The 21,655-nt window shown below is 49.6% G+C and overlaps 2 protein-coding genes across 9 annotated transcripts in view; one reads left to right on the top strand and one right to left on the bottom strand.

Annotated features, from left to right (window-relative positions):
- Nucleotides 1-6,026, top strand: part of TEX11 (testis expressed 11) — a 39,569-nt gene extending 33,543 nt beyond the window's left edge. The window contains exons 18-30 of the mRNA XM_081964374.1: nucleotides 288-406; nucleotides 862-947; nucleotides 1,336-1,383; nucleotides 1,721-1,761; nucleotides 1,931-2,017; nucleotides 2,585-2,655; nucleotides 2,874-2,990; nucleotides 3,366-3,441; nucleotides 3,905-4,054; nucleotides 4,355-4,463; nucleotides 4,819-4,939; nucleotides 5,243-5,419; nucleotides 5,847-6,026. Of these exons, the coding sequence (XP_081820500.1) occupies nucleotides 288-406; nucleotides 862-947; nucleotides 1,336-1,383; nucleotides 1,721-1,761; nucleotides 1,931-2,017; nucleotides 2,585-2,655; nucleotides 2,874-2,990; nucleotides 3,366-3,441; nucleotides 3,905-4,054; nucleotides 4,355-4,463; nucleotides 4,819-4,939; nucleotides 5,243-5,419; nucleotides 5,847-5,918 (1,274 nt within the window). The 3' untranslated portion in view covers nucleotides 5,919-6,026. The remainder of the gene's footprint in view (nucleotides 1-287; nucleotides 407-861; nucleotides 948-1,335; nucleotides 1,384-1,720; nucleotides 1,762-1,930; nucleotides 2,018-2,584; nucleotides 2,656-2,873; nucleotides 2,991-3,365; nucleotides 3,442-3,904; nucleotides 4,055-4,354; nucleotides 4,464-4,818; nucleotides 4,940-5,242; nucleotides 5,420-5,846) is intronic.
- A 599-nt stretch (nucleotides 6,027-6,625) lies between these two features.
- The window catches only part of DLG3 (discs large MAGUK scaffold protein 3), a 42,916-nt gene continuing 27,886 nt past the window's right edge, over nucleotides 6,626-21,655 (bottom strand). For 6 of the 8 annotated variants that reach the window (XM_081964052.1, XM_081964050.1, XM_081964053.1 and 3 more), the window contains 11 exons: nucleotides 17,905-18,019; nucleotides 16,055-16,231; nucleotides 15,606-15,681; nucleotides 14,889-14,988; nucleotides 12,082-12,123; nucleotides 11,377-11,427; nucleotides 11,140-11,241; nucleotides 10,684-10,856; nucleotides 10,158-10,267; nucleotides 9,330-9,421; nucleotides 6,626-9,113 (listed from right to left, as the gene is read on the bottom strand). In XM_081964052.1, coding sequence (XP_081820178.1) covers nucleotides 9,007-9,113; nucleotides 9,330-9,421; nucleotides 10,158-10,267; nucleotides 10,684-10,856; nucleotides 11,140-11,241; nucleotides 11,377-11,427; nucleotides 12,082-12,123; nucleotides 14,889-14,988; nucleotides 15,606-15,681; nucleotides 16,055-16,231; nucleotides 17,905-18,019 — 1,145 coding nt within the window. In that variant the 3' untranslated portion in view covers nucleotides 6,626-9,006. Of the gene's footprint in view, nucleotides 9,114-9,329; nucleotides 9,422-10,157; nucleotides 10,268-10,683; nucleotides 10,857-11,139; nucleotides 11,242-11,376; nucleotides 11,428-12,081; nucleotides 12,124-12,952; nucleotides 12,999-14,888; nucleotides 14,989-15,605; nucleotides 15,682-16,054; nucleotides 16,232-17,904; nucleotides 18,020-21,655 lie in introns of all 8 variants that reach the window. The other 2 variants (XM_081964051.1, XM_081964057.1) reach the window with 1 other exon arrangement.

The following is a 21,655-nucleotide window of genomic DNA, read 5'->3' as shown; positions in this document are numbered from 1 at the left end:
ATCAGCAGAAAGAATGTAAAAGTTCCAGATTTAGAAACCTTTGACTGTCCAGGACACATCTCAGAATTTAGGGCATTTTGTTCTTCTCTCTACGTAGAACAGAAATGCTTCTTGGTAGCACATTGTCTCTTTGGTAATCCATCTTGCTTCCTCCTTGTTGTTTATTAATGTCATCAAAAAGATGCTAATCACTATTATCAGGGTGTGCAAAATAGGTCTGAAGGAATCCATCCATGTTTAAACGAGCAAGCCAAGGCTGCTGTTCATGTCTCTTGTCTGCCTTTTAGCTTGGGAGGCCTTCGTAGCAATGGAGAAATCGGCTGCAGAGTTCACAGAAGGCAAAGCACTCGCGGAAGGATCTATGGCTGCCAACCTTCTGAACTTAGCAGCTCAGTTTGCCTTGGAGGTACAGATTGGATCCTCGCGTCTGATGGGATCTCTATAACGTGTCCTTTTCAATTGAACATTTTATGTAAAGTCAGTAAAAGCAAAGCATTCCATTCTCCAGGAGGCTGGCAATTTACAAAAAGAGCAAAAGCCAAGGAAGGGATGGGAAGAGGGAAATAAGCACAATTTGGATACTGTATCCTCAGTTGGATACTTACGATGACCACCTGGAGAGAGAGAGAGAATTAGTGAAAGACAGTGGAGCTGAGTGAAAATGTTCTAGTCCTCATGGGGTTTCTCAGCATTAGTTTTGTGCTTTGAATTGAGATTCCCCAAATATAGGAATTGAGTTTTTTAGCCTGACTATGTTTACACTGTTTAAAATATGACGTTTATTATGTTCAGGTAGAACAAGATCACACTGAAGTTATATTTTTCATATTTATATTGCTAATTATGGTATTTTCCCTTCAGAATGATCAACAGGTCATGGCTATTAAAGCCTTGGGGTATTTATCTCAACACTTGGAGGATTGCCTGCAAGCGCTTACAGCAGTAAAGTGAGTAGCATATATAAATGCTGTTTGTTTCATAATTTGCTGTCAAAATATAAAGACTTCGGTCCTTTTTTACGTTTCCTTAAAATGCCCTCATTTTATATCTGGGAAGGATTTGCTTTACTTGAAATCTTGTTTCAGATTCATTCAGTATCTCTTAAATTAGTTCTGAATTTGAATCCATCTATACCAAATTATTATTCAAAGTTTTGCCGTCTTTGTTCAACGCTAGATGTGCATTTTTAGTCCTGGAGTGATTCAGCAAAGGAGCAGCCGGCCTCTACAGTTAGTAACAATGATAAAAATAAAGTGTGTCACTCTTGAAAGAAGGTGGATGTTTTAAATTATGTGATTGCTAAACATCACGTGGTATAATTGGCTTTTTTTGCAGGTGTTTGATTCGACTTATATTGTCGAAAGTAACATCTGAAGAAGAGATGTGAGTTACATTTCTAGTAATTGTGGATATTCTGTTTTTGATAAGGTGTTAGTCGGAAAAGTTAAATAGCGACTTGAACTGTGTAGGAGGATATAAATGTTTAGCCGTGGTTATCTTGGAACTGTCAATAATGTAGTACTGAACCTAGATTTAGAGTTTCTTTTTCACCCTCTTGTCACCAGTGCTGGTTCTTCCTTCCTGTAATCATATTTCTGTTTCCTCATAGAAGAGCAGTGTTACTCTTTGTTTATTTCACCTGCTGTTTTTTTCAGAGAATATATTTTCCTCCCTAATATCATTTAAAAATGTTAAATAACTCCCATTTTTTTAATTTTAGGATTAAAGATATGGAGACACTCCTATCATACTTGACAGCAGGTATTAAAACTAGCCAGATCTTTGTGTCCGTTTACTAAGTCCAGAGCGAGAGCTGCAGTGGGGAATGTCCTCTCTTTGGTACCCTGACAGATCTTTAACTGCTTTATAAAGTCACAGTCAGAATATATAAATTCCTAAATTCATATTTGTTGCTAACATTCTCTTCCAGCTCACCGTAGACTTGATGAGCTGCACAAAGAGGAAAAGGAGTTGCTGGAGATCAGGGCCAGTGAAGCTCAGTGGTTTAGAAAGATAGGTAGGCCACAACACGGACCCCGCTCCCCCTCTCACCCTACATCATCGCCATGGTTCCAAAACAGAAAGTATGGAGTGAAATGCTTTGGCAGGGGAGACTTACATCAGGGATGCATGCATTCCCTTCTGTGCAAAATGATGCCATCTGCCTCGCCCCCCCCCCTTCTGCATTCATGCACAGACACAACCCTCCTCGGGGTGTGGCCTGTAATCCAAAACAAGGAAGAGCGATCTGAGCGCAAGGAATTGAGTTTCCTTGCACTTGTCAGCGCTCAACACCTTCGGTCAGGTGTTCAAGAAAGCTTGTTCACATGGCCGTTTTGTCTCGTACATTCCAAGAAGGGGAGCTGAGGAATGTATCCTTGTGGATTGAAGAAAGAGGGTCTTTAAAAAGCAGAGGTATTCTTTCAGAATAATAGGAATCCCCATGTAATCTCCGTACAGAAATAATCCGTGACTTTTTTTAAGCCCATCAGAAGAGAAAAAGCTTTGTCTTAAGCAGAATTGTTGTTAACTGCTGTTGGTGATGCTGCTAAATCTGACTATTCTATTTTATTTGCTTTATGAGCTTGGAACTTGGCTGTGCGATGTGAGGGCTGCTTAAAAGTGATGAGAGATTTCTTTATAATATCCTTCAAGGTATGCGCTTCTCCCGCAATGCTCCCCCATGTCTTTGCGGTTGCAAATGTGGGGGTTCCTTCTGCAAAGCTCTTCTTGAAAGGAGCCCTGCTCCGTTACCTGTGAGATTTACCTTCGTATTCATGTCTTGTTACTGGCCGGCCGATGAGTAGCCAGCCAGCAACAACTGATTTGAGTCCAGGAACTAATTATGGTTTCCCTGATGCCTTTTGCTCTAGTTCTCCCAGTTTTGTCCTCTTGATAAAGCTGTCCTGCTCGCTCAGAGAACGTGCCTGCTCATGGCTGCTGCGGTGGATCTGGACATAAGCCGAAGCAATGTGCTTCCTGCTGAGGAGGTAGAACTTGAAAGGAATTCAAAGGTTAACTTTTGTATTTGAGGACTAATTTCCTCATGGAAATTCAGGAAGGGCCTCCTTTCATTTCTGGTTAATTGTTCTATAGAAATGACTGATGGTCTTCGGAATAATGTGTGATACTTGAATTATTCTTCCCAGCGCTTCACATTTTATATCATAAACCTGTATTCATTCTACCCTTTTGTGCTTCCTTAGAGAATGCCTGGAGATATATATATATCTTCAGGCATTGATAATCAATAGATAAGTTTACGTATGCAAAAAAATTCAGGAAATGCATCCTCTCTGACACTCCCAACAAACATGGTGATGTTCTCACGTGTGGTTTACCTGACATTCTGTTGGCTTCCAAAGCAGGCTGAACTGCTGACCCAGGCCCTCGAGTACATCCAGTCCTGCAGAGCAATCTGGAAAGTCTTGAAGCAGACAGGTGAGCTGGAATTCCTACGGTTCCAAAATAAATTAATGGTGAAACCTGTTTGCCTTACTTATCGATGGCAGTAGGATGTTATTTGCTCTGGGGCTGAAATCTGTCAGGAGCACAGGCCTGTTTCAGGCAAGAGTCACCTTGAACCCTTTCAAGGAAGACTGCAGCCCTTTCAGAGCAGATGGTGGAGTTATCCGAGCCCTGAACTTCCGTGTCAACTGAGAAGTGAGCCTGAAGCCTCCTTCCAAGCTTAGTGAAGCTGTGGAATTGAGACATCTCCTGATCTTTTAGTGGAATCCAGGTAGCATCGTCCGCTCTCATGGCTTCATAGCCTGGGAAATGCCCCTCTCCTACCTGAATTCCTCTTCTCTGTGCTGAAACTGTATGGACTGGCGGGGTTGTTTTGCCCCCGTTCCCGGTCATACCCCATGAGCTACTAAAATGGGGCTTGTTTTCTGCTCCGCAGGCGATTTCCCCAAGGACCCCACAGATACAATATTACAGCTTTATGAATTTGAAGCCAGCGCCAAGCTGAATTCTCCCGAAGTGCCCAGGCTGCTGGACGAAGTGCTGGCACTTCCACAGGTGGAGATCAAGACTCTGCAAACCATCGCTTGTAAGAGCCAGGCCTGCTGCTCCCACCATCCTTCCTGGGAGGGGGGGGGGGGAATCTTGCATTTCAAGGCAGCTGCTGCTTCAAAGGGCAACTGCTGCTTCCATGAGTCTGAGGCAGGGAAGCCACAGAAAAAGCGGAGTTGAAGCTTCTGGGATTAACCCCCCGCCCCTCTTCCCCCCCACCCCATCGATATTGTGCTTGGAGCCTGTTCCTCTGAGCAGCTGCCCTGCGGTATTATCAAGGGCCGGTGCACCCAGTGCCTTGAAAGGTGTCTCTTTCTCTCGTGACTTCTTCCTCAAGCCCTGGCCCTGGAATCTCCCGCTTACTATCCCTCCGTGTGCAAGAGGGCTCTCAGGAGGATCTTGACGCTCCTCAGGAAAGATGAATCGATTGATACAATCGCCTACAGGTAAGCAGCTGGGCCGTAAGGAGCGTCGATCCTGGCTGCGTGGGTGGAGGACAGGCTTAGGGAGAGGATGGCTGTCGTGGGTAAAATTCTGACTATTTCCTTGCGAGGGAAAAAAAAAGGGGGTCTAGGGATGCATCCCTCACTCAGGACCTTAAAGGTTGCTTCTTTCTGAAAACTTGGAAGGGAACACCTGCTTTTTCCTTCCCGGTTGATGAAGGTCCCGGGAGTTGAGGGGAGGGCTGGACAGGGGTGTCCCAGCAAGAGGTTTGCGTGCCTTGCAAAGCAGGTGGGAAGAAGGTACTTCACAGGTGCTTACCTCCCTCAGGCCTGTCTTCCTATTGTATTTCATACTCAGCAAATGCCTGCACAGCTTGGTCCACCTTTCCCTGCCCTCCGGCCCCATTGAGGCAGATCTTTGTGTGCTGGAGGAGGCCTGGGCCTGTTTCGAAGATGTCCTGACCCTGTTGGACAACACAGTTAGTATCACGCAATGCTTCTTTTGGTGACAGGAATCTTGAAAGTCTGCCAACGGGCATCTTGATAAGACAGAATATTCGCCTGGCTTCCCTTGTTAACATTGCAGGCTCAGGTGGATGGGAACAGCATCCTCTCGGTGGGGCCCACTTCTGTCCAGCTAAATGGGGCAGCTTGTGTGTGCGGGGGGGGGTCGCATACCCAGCAGCGTTAAAGCAAAATACAGCTGTGTTTTTGCCCTTCTTGGTTTCGTTAAAACTAAGCTTGGGCTAAAATCTGTGATACGTTCGTTTGAATGTTAGCAGGTGCTACAGGCCAGTTATCCAGAGGTGGAGGTAATCTGGCTTATGACTAGAGCTTGGAACACAGGAATATACCAGTACTGTGCTGGAAAATATAAGGAGGCAGAGCAATGGTGTGGCCTAGGAATGCGGTTCTTGGCCTACCTGGGGACGACTTTGAAGGACAGCTACGAGAACCAGGTGAGGGTGGGTGGGTGGGCACACGAGTAGAGGGCTTAATCACACCCTTTGAAATGGCCCATCGTAAAGGAGGACAAACACAGCAATTTACCATACGTGACTGGGGGAGGGAACTGCTTGCTGAGATTTAATATCAAGTGGGGAGTAGGGGATTTCCAAAAATGTGTTTCAGGGCTGGAAATGCCTCAGTCTGCAACTAAAACAGCCATCGTCCTTTCCCAAGAGCCGAGGCAGCCGCCTCCTAAGCACCCCCCGGAAAGGAGTCTGAGCAACTGCAGGCACAAGAGGCAGCATTTCACAGTCCTTGTGCCTGTTGCTTCCCCCAGTTCTCCTGGCTGCTTCAGCTAATGGAAGGGCTGAGCTGCACAGACCTCCACAGACCATCGTGCCCTTTTGTTCAAGGATCCGGGGTGACCTTTGTCCACAGATGATTGGTGTTTACGGTGAGGTGCTGGACAAACTGGACAAAGCAAAGAGACTCCGTTCCAAAGAAGAGTGAGGGGGACCCTGGGCCCCACCAGTTGCCCTGCGCTGGGCTGGAGCTGGCTGCTGCATGTAGGCGGGATTGTATTCCGTGGAGGATACCTCACAAACATGAAGTTGAATAAAGGAGTTGTAATTGTTTACAAATGCATTTGTCTTCCCTTATGTATTTTTTGTAATTATACATTTGTGCTGCCAATTTTTTCCTAGAAGCTCAAGGCTGCTTCCACAAGCGATTCACCCTAACAAATGGAGCAGAATTTAAGTTCGGTTCTACAGTTCAGCTCCTTTTCTCGTGTACCACATATGCCCAACTCTTAATCTCACGAACACAGCAATGAAGGCGGTTCATCAAGCATCCAGAGACTACTACATTACTATTAGTAGTAGGTAGCTGTTTACTGAGTTGTGCACACACCTGCAGGTATAGCCATGCTATGTGACTGTGACCTCTAATTCTGCAAGTACTAGAGTCACTGTGTAGCGACTGGCTTGAGACTCCACGAAAGGTAGAAACAAACAATCAAAAGAATCCAGCAAAATAGCTTTAAAAGAGGATTCTAGAGCACTCATGAAAGGTCCTGTGGTGGTCACATGTAGAGGAGGAGGAGGATGGAAGCGTCAGCTTCGGATTATTTCTGGCCCGTGAAGCTCTACAGGGTTGTTTTGCCCCCTTCCCACCCACAAAGCCAAGGCCCTCCCAAGAAAACAGAGGCGGATTAGCTCATTGCAATGTTCGTTTATTAAAAATATATGTCTCCTTGGAAGAAACACTGGTAAACCAACTAGTGTCATGATTGGATACTTTCAGCTATGCCACGGAGGAGGCAGGCTTCCTCCATGAGCCTAGAAGACAGTGACCGGCTATTACAAAATAAAAGTCATCGGAGACGAGCCACCTCGAGCGCTGTTTCTATTTATGCATAGTCCGGTTCTTCAGAACATGTCTTGCAAACACCAGCTGAGCAGAGGAAGTCGGGGGTGGCCTCTCCCAAAGTCTTCCACCACCAGGGATTCTCGTACCCGACAGCCGCTTCCTCCCGCTCTGGTCCTTCCAAAGTTCCACTTGACGTTTCTTGCAACACAGCTGATGTGGGAATGGCTTCTCGCTTACCAGAATGATTCTCCGCAAGATGACAGTTTTCACCCATGTTTAACAATGAAGGCCGTGCACAAATCACACAATGAATGATATAGCTACCTACCAGCTATGGAGCGGACAGCGTCAACCGGCTACAAGCCGAGGCCTCGTCCCACCCGGAGGATTGGGACCAGGACAACTCGGATCTCTCCTCCCGTACCAGCCGTGGCTCTCGCTCCATGGAAACGAGATGTGTACAATCGTCCCTTTCAAACTTGAGATTGGGGCAAGATGGCGAAAAGTGGGCAAATCTTCTCCTCTGGCCCACGGGCGACGGCTTGCGCCCATCTAGCAACGCTCAGACACTCCACCCACAACTTCCACCAATCCAACTTACTCTCTTGTTCGGCAATAGAAAAACAAACAAACCTTTTTTTTGCACCTACAGTCTACACACTGACATGACCACAAACCAAAGCTTCCCATTAGCAGCTAGCCGCAGTCCACGGAAGACTAACAGTCTGTGCCACACGGGGAGCGCATTCTCAATTGCACTTGCCCTTTGCTATCCTGAAGAATTGCAAGCGGATGGTGGCAGCAAGGAATGGCCGGGGTCCGTCTCTGCAACGAGGGTCATGTAGAAGCACAGAAAAAGACGGAAGGTGCGATTCTTCATGGAGCCTCTAAGGATTAGCTTGGTCAGGAAGGGCTTCAAGTGTTGCAACCAGAATTTGGCACAATTCTGCTAGAATAAGAACTTCCCAGGTTCTTGAGTCAATTTTCCACTGAAAACATGGTTGAAAGAGTGACCCTCCAAGGCACAAGCTTCTCTTCACGCCGCCTGCTGCATCCAGCTTCCCACTGCACGGAACCACGCCAGGCTCCCCCACAGAACGAGTCGGTGGGACGGAGTCGAGTCTCTCCCGGTGACCCGACTGCAACCCAGAACAGCCACCGCTGTGCTCATTCCGCAGGGTCTGTAGGTTGGGTCTGGAAACTATTTACAATGGAACAATCTTAAAAAATAAGTTAAAAAAACTGGATTGTATACCCGTTCAGTTCATTATTAAAATCAAAAAGCTTGGAATAATGAAAAGCCAACACACCAACACAAACATGATTTTGGTTTAACAGCAGCTTAAAAAAACCTCTCATGCAAACACATCAGGTGACGTAAAAACAATGTGCAGTTAATATGTAGCGTTATCTTTTTGCTTTTGCGTGCTCAAATCAATTGTTGTCCCTTGTTATGTGGCTCTGGGCCCTCTGTCTGCCCCAGAGGGCTGGCTTCTCTCTTTCCAAACGCAGGAATCGGCTTTGGAAGAACCACAAAACGCTCCGTACCATGAACTCCACTTCCACAGCGGTTTCTGTCCCAATGGCTGAGGCAGGGCGGCAATTCTTTCGCTAGCAAAGAACATTCCAGCAGCCTCCTCGGATTCTCTAGTCTCGTGTGTGCGTGCGTGCGTGTGTGTGTGTACATATATATATATATATATATATATGACTATATTCAGAACATTCTCTAGTCATATATATATGTATATATTCAGAGCATATATTATATATATAAAATTACATATCTAGATAAATAAAAGCATTCTGTTGCCTTTTCTTCTTGGTGAAGTTGACAGGCTGCCAGTCTCCACTCTACCGAGGGGGGCAAGAAATGTCCACGTGTCGCGTCGGTGGCTCTTGAGGTTCCTTGTCCACTGCCACCTCCTGCCTTGCTTTCCGACTTCAACAGTTGACGTATTTTCTTAATTAAAAACACAGAAAACTCTCAAATAGGGTTTTGTCCCCATTTCTAGGGGAGCAGCAGGATAGTCCATGCAGGAATGGCGGGGACAGTCACTTGATGAAGGAGACTGGCCCATCCCAAGGAAAAGAAAAACAGGACTAGAAAACGCAATTGTCAACCATCTAGAAAAGGGACGGGGTGGCCTCCTCGCTCCCCCTCTGGGGCAGAGGACGGGGGAAGGGTCGCTGATCTCCTAGTGGGTTGATTGAAGGGAGGGGGGCATCACAGTTTCTCAGAGGATGGGATCCAGATATAATGCCCAGATTGGTCCTCTATGATCTGTTTGATTTTACTGTAAATCTCTTCCAGGGAGTCTCCTTGTACAATGGCTGCGGAAGTAAAACAGAAGCGGTTAAATACTTTCCTTCCCCCACCACCTCCTTAGAAGCTGCGAGCAACTAAGCCGATCCTGCGTTACGGCCCCTGTTTTTATCCATAGGGAAACCTGTTCTGCACACTCCTCCCCATTCCTGTGGTGAAGCAGGCAGCCACGGAGGGGGGGGGGGAGTTCCCACCACAAGCTCACAACCCAGGAGAACTCTCACCTGTGAAGTACTCTCCAAACTCCTGCTCCATTTTCATGGCTTTGTCAAAGACCTTGTTGGCCTGCTCATACGTCTGCCTCCGGTTCATCTCCCTGCAGGCCCCGGGGGGAGGAGGAGAGGGGGGGGGAGGAAAAAAAAACCCACAGCCTCAGGACAAAAGCCTCGGTCCTGCCCGGAACTTCCCTGCTTCTGCCACTGTCCGAAATCGGACTTTTCCTCAGCTTCCTGAGGGACTCCTGGGTCGCGAGAGCATGTCGGCATCTCAACTCCACCTGAAGAGACAGGTGTGGCCCTGGGAGAAAGTTCATGGCCGATGGATGGTGTGGACGACACATAGAAACCCAAGACTGGCAATTCTTGGAGCCGAGTGCAGGGAAAGGTATCCCCAAGTAGATTTTAAATCCACCTGCAGCCCAAGAACGGTCCTGTCAATCAAAAAGCCTGAAGGGAGAGTTGGATGCACTACGTGGATAAAAAACTCCATCACTGAGACGACCGCGGTCTGCTTGCCAGGAGCTGCCCCACCCCCACCCCCACATCCATCACTAAACGTCTGACACGACCCGCCTCCATCACTAAACCCGCAGCCCCCGCCTCCCACCAAGCTCCTCCCACGGCAGTCATTGCACCTTCTGGCCTCCTCTTTGGGGGGTCCGTCTCCTCTGCTGGTCCACGGCCCTCAAAGGTAGCATCCAGGTAAGCGAATTCATGTTTTGACTAATAAACCAGCCACAGCCACTCAGCCAGTGAGATGGGTGGGGCAAAAATTGGATGAATAAATAAAATAAAAAAACCCCAACTGCTAAAACCTCCGTGTTGTTAACTCACATGAGCGCTTCGATGGATTTGGGCTTGATGAAGACTGCAACTGGGTACAGCTGTGCTTGCTGCAATCTTTTGATCGCATTGCCCGACACATCCAGGATGCAGTGCTTCCCCTGCAGGAGGGCAGGGCGTCCATTAACCTCGCGGCCTGTGCATGGCACTTTCAAGAAGCTTTGCCCCCCCCTCCCCCCCACCCCAAACTCATCAGGAGGACCACAACCCAAAGCAGCAGAGACCAGGCCATCAGGCAACGGCTGACTGGGTGGCCGGTTTATTTCCAGTATTTTAGGGCTTAAAGGAGATGGTGATTTAAGGCCATCAGGGTGATGCATCAACTCCCTCATGGAACAGGAGGAGCCCCAGCTTCAAAACAAGCTGATCCGAAACCTGGCGCAGAGTCTGCTGCTGGTTTGACAGCGGACACTATGCCGGTAATGCGTGAACTGAATGATGGCACAAGTCCCGAGCGGCCACTTGGCCCCGTGGTATTTTGACCCAAGGATGGCACAGCCCATGATGCCGGACTCACCCGCTCAGCCACCGCCCGCACAGACTGGACACTGGTGCCGTAGAGATTGTCGTTGAACTGCCCAGCTTCGATAAACTTGCTGTCCTGAATGTCCTTCTCCATCTGCTCCCGGGAGGCCACGAAGTGGTAATCCTGTCCGTCCACTTCATTTTCACGCCGTGGCCTGGTAGTGTCTGAAAGGAAATGCACTGGCTTTTTTCTGCGGTTCAGAGAGCGGCACCTGTGGGCCCAAAGCTGTGTGCCCTTCTTACGCATCGGCAGGCATGGCTGACCTTGACCCTGCAGCCTGGTCTTTAACCCCTGCTGCAAACAGAGGACCAATTGATGGATGTGAACATTCATCCTCTTCTCACCCAAACATCTGGAGCACAGGGCCTATCGCATCCCTTGGGAAGGCGTACCTTTCCCTTAAATCTCACCCACCCAAAAAAGAAATACAAGGGAGCCATCGCTTACGAGGCACACAGGATCCAAACTTGTGTGGAAATTCTGAGATGAGGTCATCGTTGACTCGGTCCTTCATGGGCCCCAAAACAATCACTGGCCTGGCGTAGTGAACTAGAAAGGCAGACCAAAAAAGGAGGAGGAGTTTTGGAGACCAGCTGTGAAGTTCAAAGCTAATCAGGAAAAATAATGAGAGCTTAAGCTGCACTCCAGAAAGAAAACGGCGGACCTGCCTTTTTGCCAACTTACTTTCTTGCCTCATCACAGGTTCGTACGACAGAATTGTGTCCTCTTGTCCTTCTGAAAGAATTGGAAAGAATCAGTTAGCCACGCAGCAACAACTCCACACCTCACTGCCAAATGGCAACGCTGTTCATTTCTGAGGCCTTAAACCTCCCTGACATTTTCGTTTTTTCCTTCGCAATCAGGGAGAAGCAAAGGTTTCCCTCCACTGGAGCCATTGTTCCCTCTCAGCAAAACCTTTAGCGAACCGTCTCTGAGGGGAGCCCCATTTATAGCAGCCCAGCCTGGCTGGCCTAAAGGTGAGGGACACCGGGAGGGACAGTTCAGCAACCTTCTTCCCGTTTGTAGATCCGATCAAATGATAGGCAGACATTGGCGCTTCAACGGGGCTTCTGGGCCAAAGGACAGAAATCCCACATGGGAGCCAAAGTCCCTTATCTGCCCTTTTGGACTTTAGTCACCTGTGTGAGTCAATTGGAGGGGGAGGGGGCATAGAATCGAAAGGATCCTGTTCAGGCCTTAGTCTCTGCTACCTGAAACCAACCCCTTTTACCTGGCTGACTTATGCTATGCTCCAATCCCAACTGAAAAGAGCCACCGGCCCACAGAACAGACAGAGGCACCAGCAGCTCTGACACCCCCACCACCCCTTCCCCAGCATGGGATGAAGCCAGAAGAAAAATCGGGTGGGAACAAACAGGGGACACTTACTGGAGCTGCTCTCGCTGTCACTGGTGTTGGATGTCACACCCTCTGCAAGCAAAGAAAGAGGCCTGGATTTAATGCACAGAGGTCAACAGCAGGGGATACCAGGGGTGGAGGCCCACAAGCGCTGGGGACACGGGAGAGGAGTCCGAAGCACTCCATCTCCCCGGCCCCCCTGCTTCGGTGCATTCTTGGAGGGGAGCCTAGCTGATCCACTCCACTCGGGAAGGAGCCACGCGTGGATCGCTCCCCCCAGCCCCCAAAATCATCACCCTCTGCAGCAGGCGCCCCAGAGCAGCTCAGGCACAAGCAGGGTTGGAGGACATGCAGCCCTGTTCCTGGCCAGCTCCCCTTTGTCCCCCAAGAGCACAACCCTGCCACTGAAGCGACAGAGAAGGGAAGAGAGGAGGGGAGGGAGCAGTGAGCAAACGAACGACAGGAAAGAAACCACAGGGCTGCCCAACTGAGGGGTCCCCATTGAGGCAGCAGGGGAGAAAAGGAGTTCACACACACAGTGTAAACACGGCAAAAGCTCAGTGGCCTGGTTGGGAGGTGGGGGTGGGGTTCCCGATAAGAGCCGGGCCCCATTTCTTTCCTTGGCTGGCACCTGGCTGCAAGAAGGCCTGGAGACAATGCCGCCCTTTCTCCTGGCCAACTGACTGCACTGCTGGGGAGCCCCTGCTAGGAAGAGGCTCCTAAGACCCATCAGCCTGTGCCGAGAGGGTTCCCTTCTTTGGAAGGAGACGGCCAGTCTAGGGACTAACGATGAGGCTGGGCTGGTGGGAGCTGAATCTATGCCAAGCGTCCTGGGAGCTTCCTTCCGGTCTCAGGCATGCTAGCAACGGAGAGGGAGGGTGTGTAGTGAAGTTCCACTTACTCAGGTTCTTTGTGCCATAATAATCGTCACTTAACCCAGGGAAGTCCTGATTCACAGCCAGCCAGAGGGGAGAGGGAGGGGAGGGGGGAGAAAAGAACGAGAGAAGGAAAGAGAAAGGGAGGAAGAGAGAGAGAGACAGGGCCAGGACAGCATTAGTGACAAGAGTGCAGAACGGCTGAGAGCTGCAACAGCAAGTGAAGTTAAAGCTCGTGATCAACGCTTCCAACCACCTTCGGTGCCAAAACCTCCTCATTTTGAGCAGGATCTCCAGAAGGAAAGGCAGGCCAAAGCTTGCTCCAGAGAAGCCCAGGCACCAAGGCAGACCTCCCCAACTGCCTGGGGAGGAGCAGAGGCCAATGCTCTGGGCCTCTCTCTACCAGGCTAACCAGGTTCAGCAGCACCAAGCAGAGTCCCTTCTTCCGAGACCAGCTACCCCGGCCGGGGCTACTGGGGGGATGCCCCTTATCCAGAGCAGTGCAGACCTCAGCATCCCAAGGCCAAGAATTCCCTCCTCCCACCCCTTGTGGTATCTGATGCTCCTCTCAGCCAATCCTTGGAGGCTGGTCCCCCTCCCGCTGCCACAGGGGTCGATTCTTCATTTATCCCCACCACCGGTGAGCTCTCTACTCCCTGGAGTGACTAGCCTGCAGTCACCGTTACCCAGAGCACAAAGCAAAGGCAGGACCGTGCTCAAAAGATCCGCCAGGCTGCAGAGAGTTTGGGCTGAGTTATTCTCAGCTCTCCCGGTGTCCCCTCTTCACAAAGCCTCAGCACCTGCCCGGGGTCTCGGCAGCCCCCAGTAATCAGGCTTTCTTGCCCTTTCTCGCATCCTAATCCTTGACTGCTTTCCTGGCCAACAGTACGAGAGGAGCAGAGCTTTGCGACCCGGCATCTGCTTAGCAAGGAGAAGCTCCGAAATTCAATCCCCGCTGCAACGGCAATCGAAGGGATCGGACAGCAGGCAACAGGAAGTTGCTGGGGGCCGAGAAAGGACGAGGCCAGAACGGCCAACTGGGATGCTCTGTGGCTTCAGGCGGAGAAGGCGGCCGGCTCTGCGAATACGGCATGGGAGCCTAACGCTCTCCTTCACATAAAACCTGCTGCTTTTGGAAGGGCATCCCTAGTCATTTTGTAGAAATGGTGGAATGTGCACCCACCTGCTTATTTATCCTAAGTCAGGGGTGTCCAAACTTGGGAACTTTAAGACTTGTGGACTTCAACTCCCAGAATTCCCCAGCCAGCATGGCTGGCTGGGGAATTCTGGGAGTTGAAGTCCACAAGTCTTAAAGTTCCCAAGTTTGGACACCCCTGTCCTAAGTTCTTGGGCAGGGAAAGGAGAGAGAGAGAGAGTCCTGCTGCTCAGGCCTTAGATGACCCCGGCTGCTATCAGGGAGCCCACGGGGGCCAAGCTCTGCCCCAAAGACATTCAGAGGGGGCCATTTGTAAGGCTTCAGCTCTTGGCTACAGGGAGACAGCTGAGCAAATATGGGGCATCAGGAAGAGTGAAGGGCTTGTGACTTCAACCGTTGTTGCAAGCAGAGTCTGAGACACACACACACACACCGTAGGTAAAGGCAGAGCAAGGAAGCCAGGAGGACCCAGTGGCTTCTCCCGGAGGCCATGGCTCGGCCGTTGGTTGCTGCAAGCTGCCTCTGACCTCGGATGAAGAACCGTTTGGCCCACCGTCCATCTGCTCACCGCCATTCATGGCCATAACATTCTCACGGTCCTTCTTCCGTGTCATTCAGACAGGCTGATGCTCCCCTAGGCAGCCCAGCCTCGAGGCAATGCAGGATCCGCCAAGCCGACCAGGTCTGGGGCCAGGCAGCCCCCCGAGGAAGCCGCGTGCCACTTCTCCCTCGCAGAGGTGGCGGCGGCGGCGGCGGCAGCTGCTGGGGCTGCCAGAGAGAACCCGAGCAGGGCAGCTGCTACTTACGTTCCTGTCCGCTGCTTTCCTGAGCCAAGTTCTCTTTGCTCTTGTAAAAGGGGAATTTTCGAGAGAGACGGAAACTCTTTTTACGTTTCGTTTTGATCAACTGTGAAGAAGGTGGAGATGCAAGGGGTGCAGAAGGAAACAAAAAGAACAGAAACAAAAAGGACAAAAAACAATGGAGTTTAAAGCATGCAAGAAAAATTAAAAATGAACAGACAACGGTGATCAGTGTCAGGGAAGCTGCCCCTCAAATGAAATCATGGAAATTACATGTAAATGGGGATGTAAGAGGAAAATCAAGGGTGGAGGAAATGATCTTGAGGGATGGTGGAAGACGACTAACAATTTTCATCGCCAGAACAACAAGGAGGGGTCCCCCATGGCCCAGACAGCTCCCTGGCTCTCCACCAGTCCGTGGAGGAATTCCCCATCCCAGCCTTCAGCAAGACCTCGGAGAATTCAGGGCCGGCCACCAGAAACTGTCCTGGGCCACAGAAGGGGCGAAATTGGCTGGAGGAAGTCTGAGGATGTCGTGTGTCTGTCTGTCTGTCTGTCTTCTCCTGCAGACCAAGACCCTTTGTTCAACCGTCACCTGAGGTGCACTGGCCAGAGGGCACCTTGCAGGAACTGTGCTTGCACCCCAGTCAGATTTCATTCAAAACCCTTCCCTGCTTCTCACACTCGCACACAAACACGCACAAGCAGCCAAGCAGCACTTACTCGGTTGGATTCTATCATCCCTGTTTGAGCGTGGAACTTCACTGTTTTCAAGCGTGCCCGTTCCTTTTTTTCCACCCTGACAGCATCAAGAAAAAGAAAGTAGATTTAAGGGTGACTTTGATCTCACTCGGCTCCCTCTTCCTGCCCCAATGAGATCTTCCTACAAGAACCCCACAGAAATTTTTGCCACGGCGGATTCCTCAGGCCTTCAGTGGAGGGGAAACAGAAGCTCAAAATCCCAACAGGCCCCCCCTCATCACGAGCAGAATTTTCTCTGCCACCTGAAAATCCCTCGTGCTTGGAAGCAAAACGCAGGCCCAAGTCGTCTCGGCCCCAAAGTCCGTCTCGGCTCTTCCTGACATTCCCCCTCAAGAAAAGCGACACAACTGGCCAGTGAACACCCTCCCCCCCCCCCCAACAAGGGCCACCGTGGCAGAACCAGCGCTCACCTCTTCTTGCTGGGAATGACTCCGATCTGCTCGCTCTCGCCGTGAGGGGTCACCAGCCTGGCCTGCCACCACTCGTCATCTGAGGCATTGATGACGTGCAAAATGTCCCCGTAAGAAAAACTGAGTCCCTGGCTGGGCAAGCAGCTGTCCCGAGTTCGGTCATAGTCAAAGAGGGCCCTGTCCAGGGATGAGGCAGGTTAGCAGGATGGCCAGAAGGTCATCGTCTGTCCACAAAGCTCCACACACCAAAGGCTGGACCTCAAGACCTCCCGTTGGATGCAACATCTTCTTCTAGCCTTCCTCTAGGACCCCTTCCTTTGGCCTTGGCCAACTGCTTGGAACGTGGGCCTTTCCAGCCAGGTCCATCCCTCACTAGACAGTCCCATCTGAAATGGTATAGGGTTCCCTGCTTGGCCAGGGGGCTGGACTACAAGGCCTCAAAGATACTTTCCAGCTGCATTGCACTGCACTGCACTGTACTCTATTCTATATTCCATTCTATATTCTATTCGATTCAATATTTTATTCTATTCTATTCTATATTCTCCTCTATATTCTATTCTCCTCTATTCTCTATTTGCGTGTTCCTCTTGCTGCCACCAGGGGGGGCGCTGTCCTATCCCTCTGCCCCATTTAAGGGTTTACTTCCTGCTCGGCACAAAAAAAAAAACACCAGGAAAATGTTTTGGTTGGGGCTGGATCAGGCCTTCCGATCTGGCATAACAAGCCTCCTAATTACCACAACCGGCAGCTTGTCCATTTCATCAGTTTCAGCTAAATTGTGCTCGAAACTACTCCACCCAATAGGGCTGAGTCTCCTCTCCCAGTGCAAAAGGGCTTGCACAGCGCTGCCTCGATCCCAGGAGCAGCCAAGGACGTGCTGGGCAAGATGGGCTCGGGAACCCTGGCTGCCTCGCCACGGAAGAGGGAAGCGGAGTTGGGAGAGGCCTTTGCCAGGATGGAGGCTCCCAGAAGAACAAGGAGCCAAAGCAGCTAAGCGGCTGGGCCAAAAAAAACTGCACCGGGGTTGGCTTGTGTTGTAAGCAGCCGGTGCTGAAATTACAGAGGGGCAGCCGAGCGCTTGCTAGAGCCCTGTTCCAGGGGCAACGGATTGATTGGCTTCCCCCCCCCTCGGAATCAGTCCACGCACCCCGCGAGAGAAGCAGCCAGCGACGGCCAGAGAGCCGCTTCAGGGTGAGGCCAAAGGCTTCGCCTCCTTTCCTACGTTGGGAAGACTCAAGAGAACTTGGCAGAAGAGGCTCATCCCCCCATCCACCCTCTGGGCAGCGCTTGTACAACATGCTCAACTGCTAAACCAAGGTTTACCCAATTCGATTTCAGGATTCATATAATGCCCAAGCAGGTGCCATGGTTGGGTTTGCTCAACCCGTGTGGCTAAACTGCGCTTGGCAAGTCCTTGACCAAAGGGGCCACGTGGATTCAGAGGACCTGAGAATCACAAGGGGTCCAGGATCGCCCCACCAAAGGCAGCCAGGGGCATCCCAGGCGCTGGGTACCCCGTGCGATGCCTTGCTTGGTGGGCGCAAGGAGCCTGCGGGACGGTGCTTCGAATGGAAGCCATGTTTCAGGAAGAAGGGAAATGGCCGAGCCACCAGCCGAGGTCAGAATTAGGACAACTAAAAAAGGGCGAAACTTTGTTGTAAGTGATTAAAACCAAAGGGTCTCCTAGCCAGGCGTTTAACACGCCAGCCTTCTTGGCAAGGGGCACCACGAGGCCCCTTTTTCTGGGGGGAGAGAAGCAGAGACTACCTGGAGTGCGGCACAGAGGCAAAAAAATGAATCCAAAGAGCCCCTTCGACACCCCTCCTCAAAAGGGTCACTCTGCTTACCGGACGTAGAGGGATCGCTTCTCACTTGTCCGAAGTGAACCGGAGCCCGAACTCATGCTGCTGTTCATCATCTGCTCTCGGAGGTCGTGGATCTTGGACTCAAAGCGGCTGTACTCTGCAAGCACAAAGGAGGGAGGGAGGGTTGGGGGCCGTCACGCAGGCAGACCCCCCCCCTGCGGTCCAGCCCAGCAGGGTCTCTGCGTTTCACACAATGAAGCAGCCAGCCGAAGCCATCACCTGTGCACTAGCACTGTTTACCTGCCAGGTCCTGGGCCAGATACTCTGCATACCTGACTACAGGTGTTGGCCTTTGAGAAAGTCACAGCTCAATGGGGCATGACAAATAGGCTAAAAAGGCAACTAAGAGGGCCCTGTCAGATGGTATTCAGTATTCTGCGTTTAGAGTATCGTTATGGCTAAGATCACTCCCTCGCAGAAATGCTCCTGGGGAAGGATACAGGAAGAGGCAGCTTATTAAACCTCTTCCTTACTAAGGTGAGACCGAACAGGTAGGTTGACATCAAGAAGGCAACCTGAGAGGAACCAACACAGGAGGAGCACTTTACACACCAGGGGAAGGACGAAGAGGACAGACAATCCCAGAATTCGCCTGTTGTGGCCGGCCAGCAGAGCTGGCAGCAGATTCGGCCAGTGAGGAAGTTGGGGAGGAACATGGGCCAGTCTTGGAGTCTGGGGAAGGCTCTGAGGAGGGCTCTGTGTCGGAGGCAGAGAGGGGGCCAGAACCGTATGCCAGTTATCAGCTGCCTTCAGAGTCAGACATCAGTGAGGCAGAAGAACAGATGGAGCCAGGGTCCGCATGTGCAGAGTTGCCAGAAAAAGGGAACAGCTAAGGACCAGGGGTCGACTTGGGAGTAAGGCCTCAGGTGGAGGGTGAATGGCCCCTCCCAGAGGAAATAAAAGAGGGGCAAAAGGGGAGTGGAGTTTGCAGGAGACAATTAGTTCGCTTCATTGGTTCGTGATTCTCCGAGACTCCTTCCCAAGTTCTGCAGATCTCGGCCTGGCAGCTCTCCAAGCCAGATAAGGTCTGTGACTGTAAATCCTCCCTTGAAAGACTTTGCTGGAGGTGAATGAGCAGAACTCACAGTCAATTAATAAAAGGGGTTTTTGTCGGGACAAGGAGTCTGCTTCATGCTCTCAGGAAGCCTCAGTCAGAACACCGCCTGAACCAACAAAAGCGACTGAAAGGAGGTAGAGGATATTCAAGCAGAATTTCCCCTGACTGACCATAAACATCTAGCATCCATTACCACAAACGTTTCAATGGCTAAAGAGATGCAACCGTGTTTTAAGAGAGTTGGCACAATTAATAGCAAACAGCCGTTCAAAGGTCCATTACTGGCATCCGGCTCTTGGGCCTTGTGGGAGATAAGATTACAGGAAAATTAACCGAGCTCTGCTTTAATGCCAAGAGTGCTTGAACGGTTTGAAAATATTCCTAAAGGCCTCGATAAACATGGAGCTCTAGCAACCTTCCAAGCATCCAGATTATGCAAGCAAAGGGTTATATAAACACAGTCTTGGGTTTACCATTTACTTCAAGGTTATTATGCCTTTTCCATAGCACATCTTCATGCATTATACATACTGTTAAACAAGATTATTACACGGGAGCTTGCATAAGGTAGAGGTGGGTTTATTTTGAGAGTTTACAATTTAATAAGATCGATGGGCAGAAGACCTTAGAAAACCCAAGAACAGCGGTTTTTCCGCATGGCCGCCATTTAGAGAGTTTCTTGCTACTCCCAACAACAGTAATTCTGCTCCAAAAGCAGAGGAAACCCCTTAGTTGCCTTCCAGAATTCAGAATATTTAATAATAATAATAATAACTGATACCTTAACAGTTCCTAGGTCCTTGGTTAGGACTCGAGCTGTTGATCTACCAACCAGCCCAAAAGGCTGTGACTCTCACCAAATATTAATCAATAATAATAATAATAATAATAATAATAATGGCACAAACCAGCAGTGGTAATCGGCACACTGGGTGCTATTCCAAAAGCACTGGAATTACATTTAAAACAGTTAAAACTTGACAAAATCACCATCAGTCAAATGCAAAAAGCTGCACTGCTTGGATCCGCACATATATTACGAAAATACGTTACGACGTCCTAGGCCCCGGGGGGGGGGGGGACACTACTAATCAATGCCAAATCCGGCGAAACAACTGGCCACTGTGATACAATTGTATAATAATAATAATAATAATAATAATAATAATAATAATAATAATAATAATAATAATAATAATAATAATAATAATAATAATAATGAAACCCCAATTCAGCATAAAACATTGTTATTAAATTAAACACATAATCTCACATAGGTTTCCTGCCATAACACCAGCGGAACTGCAAAAAACTCTGCGGCTGGGAACATCGTACATTTTAAAAAGATACTTGGTTGGTACCTAGTACCCTGGCAGCAACGCGTATCAACCATCAGCATCAGTCACAGGTATTTGTGATGCATTTTAAATGCCCAGTTGATGTGTTTCATGTTTAATGAATAAAAGAGATAATAATGGAGCCCCAATTCAGCATTAAACTTTGTTAGTAAATTGAAACACGTAAAGACCCTCTGCTGGAAGTTTAAACCAGACATATGGAACGGGCTTTCTCTAAACCAGGGGTGTCCAAACTTGGGAACTTGAAGACTTGTGGACTTCAACTCCCAGAATTCCCCAGCCAGCATGGCTGGCTGGGGAATTCTGGGAGTTGAAGTCCACAAGTCTTCAAGTTCCCAAGTTTGGACACCCCTGCTCTAAACTCAACAGCAAAAACAAAGTAGGAAAACTTCTCTTTTGTTAGGTAGGAGCTTTTATTCAATCCTTCCTTTTTGACCTCTACGTGTATTGGCTAGAAACTCTGAAGCACTGAAAGCTAAAAAAAAACATGGGAGTTAAAAGCAGAGAGCCCAAGTGTGAAGTGTTATTGATTATTCCAAATGTCGATTTATTTAATTTTATTACAGTATGCCTGATTTAATTCCTTAAATCCTAGATATTCCTTTTAAGGTGTGTTTATGCAGGTGAAAGTCGTTTTTTATCATTTATTGGGGTTTTTTGTTCACAGGCCCCAGTCCGATTCTTCTCAATCGCTTTCTTATATGCTACCTTTCTGCCAGGAAGCTCCACCTTCTTCTCACCCTCTTTGTGGTCCTGCAGGCTTAGAAAAGTTACCCAAAGTTACATTTGTATTTATTTCACCGTGAGCTGCTCAGTTGGCAAGGACTCAGCCACCCACCAAGCATCGGTATGGATCAGCTTGTGAATTTTCCGCCCTGGCAGAAGCCGAGCCGTGACCAATATTGATCTGGTTTTCCAAAGTATCAATATAGAATGGAGAAATGACAGGAGAGGACTAACTCAGCTTCAGGGACAATGGATTTAAAAATCATTGAATATAAACACGCACCAAGCTGTGGGCACATATGTGGCTTGATCAATGGTGCAGGAGATGCTATGAAAAGGCAACGATCAGCGCATGGAAACGCCGTGCGCCCACTTATGCTCCCAAGAGCATTCCCCCGTATCCTGAGCCTTCTCCTCTCCCAGACTGTGCAGCCTTCTGAGCCTCCCTTACAGGATCTTGGGGAAGAGGCCTTGGGATCGTTGCCTTGAAGGCTGGGGGTGCTGCGAAGAGGCAAAACTGCAGGCCCCACCCTCAGGACCCTCCTCAGACCTCTTTGAAGCAGCTAAGCCACAACCAGAGGGGTGAAATATA

Source organism: Natrix helvetica, assembly GCF_964273705.1.
Source record: "Natrix helvetica genome assembly, chromosome: 11".
NCBI lineage: Eukaryota > Metazoa > Chordata > Lepidosauria > Squamata > Natricidae > Natrix > Natrix helvetica.
This window is presented reverse-complemented; position numbering and strand designations above follow the sequence as displayed.